General features: G+C 48.3%; 1 protein-coding gene across 1 annotated transcript in view; it reads left to right on the top strand.

Annotated features, from left to right (window-relative positions):
- Positions 1–2332: 2332 nt before the first annotated feature.
- Usp22 (ubiquitin specific peptidase 22) overlaps positions 2333–9254 on the top strand; it is a 28346-nt gene continuing 21424 nt past the window's right edge. Inside the window, exon 1 of the mRNA XM_048365257.1 lies at positions 2333–2711. Coding sequence (XP_048221214.1) covers positions 2541–2711 — 171 coding nt within the window. The 5' untranslated portion in view covers positions 2333–2540. The remainder of the gene's footprint in view (positions 2712–9254) is intronic.

Here is a 9254-nt window from a genome sequence, read left to right as displayed (position 1 = left end):
ATGGCCTAGTGGCAAGAGTGCTCACCTCATATACATGAAGCCCTGGGTTCGATTCCTCAGCACCACATATATAGAAAATGTATGATTCACTGTTGTTAAGCATGAATAGAGGCTAGAAGTACCATCTGGATTGTTGCAAAACATATAAAAGCAGTGGCTCTCTGTTTTTATCCATTTTCCCCATCATGGTTTAAGTATAAAGCACTGTGAATGAAGGTAGTTGTCAGGGTTAGCTGCAGGGGTTTGGGTGTTTTTTTTTTTTTAAGGGGGAAAGTAGTTTTATTTTAATTTTATGGGATCCTCCCCCCCCCCTTAATGGAATCTAATTGTATTGGTTAAAAGCAGCTAACCAGTTCTTTAGAATACACTCTCTAGCCAAGTCTAACTTTAAACACCATAGACGGACAAGCTCAATTATTTGAACCAACATGGGAATATTAAACAAACATCATAGCCTTCACTAATATCATTGTGACTTTGCTGTCAAGTGTAGATTTTTCTCCCTTCAAAAAAAAGCTTGTGACCATTTTGTATGGTTTGTCTAGAAACTTCTGTAAATCTTATGTTTTAGTAAAATATTTTTTGTTATTCTAAAAAGAAAAGAAAATGGCCAGAAGTGGTGCTGTGGCTCAAGTGGCAGAGTGCTAGCCTTGAGCAAAAAGAAGCCAGGGGCAGTACTCAGGCCCCGAGTTCAAGACCCAGGACTGGCAAAAAAAAAAAATCTATTTTATAATTTTTATGTTCTAATAAATGCTAAGTGTACAGGTGTGAAATCCAGTTATAGTGTAAGCTCATTATCAATACACTCCTCACATACAAGATTTTTGCCTTTTTTTTTTTTTTTTTTTGGTATTTTTAGAGTCTGGCTATACCTGTGAAGCTGGTTTCTTAACTCTTGACTCTCCTGCTCCAGCCTCTAGAATGTTGGAAATATAGGCAGGCATCACCAGGACCAACCTCATACATTTTTGTTGTTGGTCTTTGGGGTTGAACACTGACCCTGGGCCTGGGCGCTGTCCTTGAGCTCTAGACCGCTAGAGCTCTGCCACAAGAGCCACAGCGCCACTTCCAATTTTCTGGTGGTTAACTGGAGATAAGAGTCTCAAGGACTTTACTGCCCCGACTAGCTAGGATTACAGGCGCGCGCCGGCATCAGGTTCACATATTTGTAGAGATTAATCTTTTTTTCTTTGGGGAGGGGTACTGTTGATTAAATCTAGGACCTCACACAGATGCTAGGGGAGCATCTACTATTGCCCTACAACCCCCCTCCTCCCAGCCCCACATATAATTTTTGAATTCCTGATTGTGATTTTGCTTTTTTAGTTAACCTATATTCCTTTCTCAAACATACCTTTCCTCTAGGAACGGTCTTATTAGATGCTCTTATAAATGCGTGTTTTCTGGAACTCAAGGTGATTGCGAAGTGACAGTGGAGAGGATGGCTTAGCAATCGAGCAAAGCTAGGTACAAAATGGAGGCAGAGATGCCAGGCGTTTCTCCTGCAGTTAGTTGGCAGCAGCAAAACCAGGTCAAGTACCTGTTACAGACACACTCTTAATAGACGGAAAACGTGTAGTATCTGGGTAAGAACAGTATTTTAGCCTGGGGGAGGGGGAGTGCGTATTTATTGTGATTGCCTGTGAGAAATAACTATCCCTAGGTCCAGTCTAAAGTTTAATTACAATATTTTCTCTCAGAGATCTAGTGATCTCACCTTCCATTTCAGTTCCCTTTTGTATTTCCCCAACGCTCACGGATACCCTGTCACGGGCGACAAAGAAGGCAGAGCGCTGCTGAAAGGCCTAGACAAGAGCTGCTGTCATCCTTTGGGTAAGACTCAACCAGGCATGCGCGGCCTGGGGCGGGAAGGCGCAGAAGCAGGATCCCTCTCCTTCTCCGCTCAGCGCTCCGCCTCTTTGCGGCAAAGCTCAAGCCGGTGCAAACCGGTTCAGGCCCCAGACTGACACACCATTTTACCCAATCCTCGGCAGTCCCCTCCCCCAAGTTCTGCGTTGGAGACTTGGGAGTTGTCAAATTGCTAACGTTTCAGGGGGAGACTGGAAACCAGACGGAGTGAGCTCTCAGCCTATGGCAGCGGCCGGCGGGTCCTTGGGTTGGCAAGCAACCAATAGCGTAGGTGCAGGGGCGGGCTCTCATTGACACCAGAGGAGGAGGGACGGCGAGGGCGGGACCCGGCACCGTCCGAGTGAGCACTGTGGCGCTAGCTGCCCGTTCGGGGGTGACGTAATCTCCGCTTGAGGCCGCGGCGCCCCGCCCCTCGCCGCCCTCCGCGAACCGGGAGAGTGCAGCGCGAACGGCCGGTGGCGGCCGCAGCCCGGGGGCGGCGCCTAGTTCGCCGCCGTCTCTCTCAGCATTCGCTGTGCTGTCTTTGTCCACCCGCGTCGCAACCGCTGCGCTTTGTTCCCGGTGCCCGTGTCTGGGTCGGCCGGGCGCGCCGCAGAGTAGCTGCCGCCGATCTGGCGTCGTCGTCGCCCCCCTCGCCGCCGGCCTCTGCGCGCGGCCGGGCCTTGCCCCCCATGGTCTCCCGGCCTGAACCGGAGGGCGAGGCCATGGACGCCGAGCTGGCGGTGGCACCGTCGGGCTGTTCGCACCTGGGCAGCTTCAAGGTGGACAACTGGAAGCAGAACCTGCGGGCCATCTACCAGTGCTTCGTGTGGAGCGGCACGGCTGAGGCCCGCAAGCGCAAGGTGCGGCCCGCCTGCTTGGCGGCCTGGCTGCCCCGGGGCGGCCGCCGGTGGGGCTGCGGGCTCCGGTGGGGGTGGGGGCGGGGACCGGTGAAGGGAGGAGGCGAGGGGGCTCTCTGACCACCCTCCCTCCTCCTCCCCTCCCCCCGGCTGTGGGGGGTGGGGACGGCGTGTGGGCGGGGCTTGGGAGGCGAGTGCAAACGGGGTGTGGTGGGGGCCACTCCAAGGGGCGGTGGGAGCCTGGGACTCGAGGTGATGGGCGTCTCCGGCGTTCTAGCCTGAGGCTCCTGCCAGGGGCTAAGGGAGGGATTTGCGGTGCCCTGAAAGTAATCCAGCACCTTGACAGGTTGAACCTCTCTGTCACCATCCCGAGGTCCCTTTATACACTTGGGGTGTCGATCCGTGAAGGTCGGAGAGGCGGGGCTGTGGCCCAGGACTGGGGCTGTTGGGGGCCCCCCTGGGCCTGGTTGCTGCCGGGGCGGAGAGCCGGGTTGGAGTTGGCCCTTGTCCGGTCGGCGAGGCCGGACGCGTCGCCGCCCCTGCTGCGGAATGGTAGTTGCTCTGGGGGTGGGCTGACGGAAACGATTAGGCCTTTAAGGAGGCGGGGCTCCTGCCACGGGCTTGCGAGGCTTTGGGAGCTAGTTAAGAGTTAGGTGGGGCCTTACTGCCCAGCAATTAGGTTTATTCATGATTTTGAAGTCCTTCTTTCCCTGTATCTTTATGTACTGTCTTACCTTTTCACGCGATTTTTTACCTTTGAAATTCGAAACTGGGAGGTGTTTTTTGAGTAATGTTTCTTTGTGGGAAAGCTAAACACTCGAGTGTTTTCATGTACACACGTCGTGTTCCTTTTTAACAACTGAGATGCTGGTCATTTAAAAAAAATTTTATTGTCAAACTGATGTACAGAGAGATTACAGTTTCATACGTTAGGCATTGGATACATTTCTTGTACTGTTTGTTACCTCCTCTCTCATTCCCTCCTCTCCCCATCATTGTTGACTTTATTACTTGGAACAAACACAGTTGTGATCAGAGTGAGGTTCTTGGTGGTGAAACTGTGTAATCTTTGAAAATGCCAGATTGGAAACGGTGTTCTACAGGTGGTGGTCTCCACGTGGCTCTGTACTGTTTGGTACTGGAAGGAAACCTCTCATGTGTATGAGATTCACTTCTACTTTGCTCTTCCTCTTTCCAACTTTTCCTCCTCCCCTGATGATTATTTATTTGGGGAGGGTGGAGTCCTGGGTCTTGAACATTAACTTGCCTAATCATTTAAAAGGGGTTCCTACAACACACTTTTTTTCCTGTGACTCAGATTAATCTTAATTTCTTTTTTTTTTTTTTTGAACTCAGGGCCTGAGCACTGTCCCTGGCTTCTTTTTTGCTCAAGGCTAGCACTCTGCCACTTGAGCCACAGCACTACTTCTGGCTGTTTTCTGTGTATGTGGTGCTGGGAAATTGAACACAAGGCTTCATGTATACGAGGGAAGCACTCTTGCCCCTAGGCCATATCCCCAGCCCCTAAATCTTAATTCTTAATTTAAGGTATTTGTAAGGTCCACCCCCAGAGGACTCCATGCAGATGCCCCCCACCTATTTAAGTCTGCATCCAGTACCTGAGTTACCTAGGTAACTGGCATACCTGGAAGCAGTTACCTCCTCCTTATCTGAGGTCACATCCAATCCACCTGGCCATATCTCCCATCTTTGCCTATATAATCCAGCTCAACACAGTCCCCACTCTCTTTTTCCCTTCTTCCTTCCCCTCTGTTTCCCCATGTCTCCATCTTGTGTGGGCTGGCAGTTTGCTCTCCCCCCCCCCCCCCCCCCAGTAAATTCCTTTCTGCCTGAGCCATGTGGTGGGTTTCCTTCCTGGCATCTGGTGCCTTGACTCAGGAGGGGACAGAGTCAGGAGTCGTTGGATCCCCTCCTCCCTCTGCTCTTTTGAGGGTTAATCCGCCTCCTTGACAGCCCCTGGGATCAAACTGCCAAAACCTGGAGGAAACTCACTTCGGACTTCTCGCCTTTACCATTGCTGGCTATGCAGCCACCACACCATCTCCTCTCTATATTTGGTGAGTGACTCCCATTTACAGGTCCTCTGTTTGTCTGACCATGCCAGAGGGACCCCTTATGCCTTTTTGGCCAGTCTGTTCTCATTTCAGGGATGCCTGAATTGAGAATTTGACTGTGTCCTTGTGGACCCCATATACATCCTTATGGATTCCTGTGTCCTCACCAGATGACTCCATAAAGTCAGAATACCTCATAGGCTAGAAAATCGGTCTCAATGGCCCCAACCTTTTTACTTGTGCCCTCGAGAGTATGATGTGGGCTGGGTTCCAGGGACCCCCCCTCCAGGTTCCCTCTCAAAGACTACCCATTTTGGGTTTGATCTACTCCACAAGCCAAAGGAAAAAAGCGGGTGGTTTTAGAGAAATAACTCTGACAAGTATTTGTGGTCAATTCCTAATAAGCTACAGCCCCTGCCTCATGAGACTTCTCCCAAGTTTGATTCAAGGACTGGCATCTAATACCGAGGGACAGCTGCTGCTCGCCTTCTCCCAGGGGAGCCACATTTCCACCTTTTACCCCTAATGTCAAAGCCCCTTGCTAGCAGGAAGTAACCAGAGAGAGTCGGCACCCATCACCCTTTTTCATAACTATTAAAAGACTGGAATGTAAGGTTTCCCCCCCCCCCAGAAGGGCTGCATACAGATGCCCCCCACCTGTTTAAGTCTGCACCCAGTACCTGAGTTACCTAGGTAATTGACACACCTGGAGGCAGTAACCTCCTTCTCTGAGGTCACATCCAATCCACCTGGCCATATCTCCCACCTTTTCCTATATAATCGGACTCAACAAGGTTCCCCCTCTTTTCTTTTGTCTTTTTCCCTTCTTCCTTCCCCTCTGTTTCCCCACACCTCCATCTTGTGTGGGCTGGCAGTTTGCTTCCCCCTCCCCTCCCGCCCACCCCAGTAAACTCCTTTCTGCCTGAACCATGTGGCCGGTTTCCTTCCTGGTAACTTTACAGTATTTTTTTTTTTTTTTTTGGCCAGTCCTGGGCCTTGGACTCAGCCATATCTCCAGCCCCAACTTTACAGTATTTTAAAAGCTGTTGAACCACATCTTTGGTATCTCTAGCAAGAGCTCCTAGAGTAAACAGTGACAAATATTTCTCAAAATTTAGTGCTGTCAATTACTATACTACCCTTTTGGAAATCTACCAGTGATGAACACTGAAGCTTTTTTTCTTTTCTGATTTGGAGGAAGGGCTGGGGATATGGCCTAGTGGCAAGAGTGCTCGCCTTGTATAGATGAAGCCCTGGGTTCCATTCCCCAGCACCACATATACAGAAAATGGCCAGAAGTGGCAATGTGGCTCAAGTGGCAGAGTGCTAGCCCTGAGCAAAAAGCAGTCAGGGGCAGTGTTCAGGCCCTGAGTCCAAGCTCCAGGACTGGCCCCCCCGCCTAAAAAAAAAAATCTGATTTGGGAGGAAGGGGTTGGTTTATCTTGTCCCTTCAAGTCCTGTGTAACTGCATTTTTAGGACTCTTTGGTGGCTCAATTAAAATTAAAAGTTAGTTGGAGAAATAGTTTAGCTTTGGTGGATGATATAATATACATTTGCTATGTTGCATGGGATTCTCAGCAGATAATGTAGATTTAAGACATATTTGGCAATACTTCAGTTTAAATTGTTCTGTGGTGTGTGAGTTTGGAATTGAAACTCTAGGGTCTCTCATGCTAGGCAAGCCCTCTACTACTATGCTACACCCTTAGCCTAAGATGTAGCCTTTGTAAACAAGCAAAGATACTTTTTAAAAATATTTTTATTTTGGGGGCTGGGAATATGGCCTAGTGGTAGAGTGCTTGCCTTGTATACATGAAGCCCTGGGGTTCAATTCTTCAGCACCACATATATAGAAAAAGCCCGAAGTGGTGCTGTGGCTCAAGAGGTAGAGTGCTAGCCTTGAGCAAAAAGAAGCCAGGGACAGTGCTCAGGCCCTGCGTTCAAGCCCCAGGACTGGCAAAAAACCAAAACAAATTAGTTTAGACAGTGCTCAGACCCTGAGTTCAAGCCCCAGGACTGGCAAAAAAAAAAAAAAAAAAAAAAAGTAATACTCTTACCACTCCAATGGAACAACCCATTTCACCACACAGTACTCCCCCATCATGGCTCACCTTAACTCTGGCCCTTGACGAAAACAGACAAGTCCAAAGCAAAGAATTTTCCACAAAGTAATTGTCCTGTGCTCTTCAAAAAATGCCAGTGTAATAAAGACAAAAATAGCCTGAGCAATTTTAAATGAACAGACTCTAGGGACATGAGAAAATGTAATGCATGATCCTGGGTTAAATCACACCAATTTTTTTTCTTTTTTTTGGCCAGTCCTGGGCCTTGGACTCAGGGCCTGAGCACTGTCCCTGGCTTCTTCCCGCTCAAGGCTAGCACTCTGCCACCTGAGCCACAGCGCCCCTTCTGGCCGTTTTCCATATATGTGGTGCTGGGGAATCGAACCGAGAGCTTCATGTGTAGGAGGAGAGCACTTGCCACTAGGCAATATTCCCAGCCCCCAATTTTTTTTCTATTTACAAAATATTTTTATTTTTTGCCCCAGTAAGATTATTTAATGTGGTGTTGGCCAGAGAGTTCTCTGTCCTAAAAGGAAAATTTTTACCAAGGGAAAAGTTTGAGTCTATGTACAACTATATCCAGTCCCCTAATAAACCTACATACAGGGCTGGGAGTGTGGCTTAGTGGTAGAGTGCTTGCCTCGCATGCATGAAGTTCTGGGTTCAATTCCTCAGTACCACATAAACAGAAAAGCCAGAAGTGGAGCTGTGGTTCAAATGGTAAGTGCTAGCCTTGAGCAAAAGAAGCTCAGGGATAGTGCCCAGGCCTTGAGTTCAAGCCCAAGGACTGCCAAAAAACAAAAACAAACCTACATACAAATATACAATGTATAGTTTAATGTGTCTCTTGTTAGTCAGATTTCTGATACTGTGACAAAATAAGCAGAGGCAAACAAAAAGAAGAAATGTTACTTTGGCTTCTGGTTTCAGGGGCTTCAGTAATGGGGTTGGTGAAGTTGGTGGTTGGTTACTTGGCCCTGTGGTGAGACAGTCTGTCATTGTGAGGGGTGCATAGCAGAGGAAACTGCTCATATCAGGGTGACCAGGAAGCAAAGCAAGAGGAAGCGGCCAGGGTACCAGTATCCTCTTCAAGAACATACCCCCCCCATTACCTAACTTCTTCCCAATAGGCCTCACCCCCTAAAACTCCCACCACCCTGTACCAGCACTATTAGAGGCCAAGCCTCCAACACATGCATCTTTGGGAGGCCATGAATATCCATACCACAGCAGTATTTTTTAGTGAGGTGAAATCACAAAACATATTTAACCCAAGCAGTATTAGTGAGTTCACAGTGCTGTGTGGCCACCATGCACCTCTGTCAAGTTTCAGCACACCCTCACCTGTACCCTGTCCTCCCTGACTATAGGATTTATTCATTCTGACTATTTCACATAAATGGAAACGTATAATATATGACCTTTTGTGTTGGACTTCTTTTTCCTGTGATTGTGTTGTTATTTTCTTTCCTTTTCAGGGGGAATAACATGTCTATTACACAGTTTGTACTGTTCATCAGTTGATGGAATTTGGTCTCTGTCCAATTCTAGCTACTTTGGATTACCAACATATTTTTTTTTTTACCCAGTGGTTTTAGTGTATATTTTCTGGAATCAGTTATTCTATGATTGTATTTTTTTTTTTTTCCTGCCAGTCCTGGGCCTTGGACTCAGGGCCTGAGCACTGTCCCTGGCTTCTTTTTGCTCAAGGCTAGCATTCTGCCACTTGAGCCAAAGCACCACTTCTGGCCATTTTCTATATATGTGGTGCTGAGGAATCGAACCCAGGGCTTCATGTAGATGCGACAAGCACTCTTGCCACTAGGTCATATTCCCAGCTCCTCTGAGTGTAAAATGAAGTGTTTTGTATTTTTGTCTTTCCTACTGTTAATATATGGAATTCTATGAAGACTCTTTTTCTGGTCATGGGGCTTAAACTTTGAGCTCTTCAGCTCAAAGCTAGCGCTCTGCCACTTTGAGCTACAGTGCAACTATCTATGAAGACTTTTAAGAGAAGGCCCAGGTTAGTTTCAGTATGGATTTGGGATTGCTTTATTTTGGGCTTTGGTTTTGTGCTGGTACTGGAGCTTGAATTCAGGATCTTGAGCTCCTGCTTGCCTTTCCCAACAAAGGCTCATGCTTACCACTTGAGCCAGACCTGTACATCTGGCTGTTTGCTGGTTAATTGGAGAGTCTCAACTTTTCTGCCTGGGCTGACTTCGACCTCAATCCTCACATATCAGCCTCCTGAGTAGCTAAGATTACAGGTGTGAGCCACCAGCATCCAGCAGGTTTTTTTTTTTTTGCCAGTCCTGGGGCTTGGACTCAGGGCCTGAGCACTGTCCCTGGCTTCTTTTTGCTCAAGGCTAGCACTCTGCCACTTGAGCCACAGCGCCACTTCTGGCCA

Source organism: Perognathus longimembris, chromosome 17 (assembly GCF_023159225.1).
Source record: "Perognathus longimembris pacificus isolate PPM17 chromosome 17, ASM2315922v1, whole genome shotgun sequence".
NCBI lineage: Eukaryota > Metazoa > Chordata > Mammalia > Rodentia > Heteromyidae > Perognathus > Perognathus longimembris.
The sequence above is the reverse complement of the archived record's forward strand: the minus strand, read 5'-3'. Positions and strand labels throughout refer to the sequence as shown.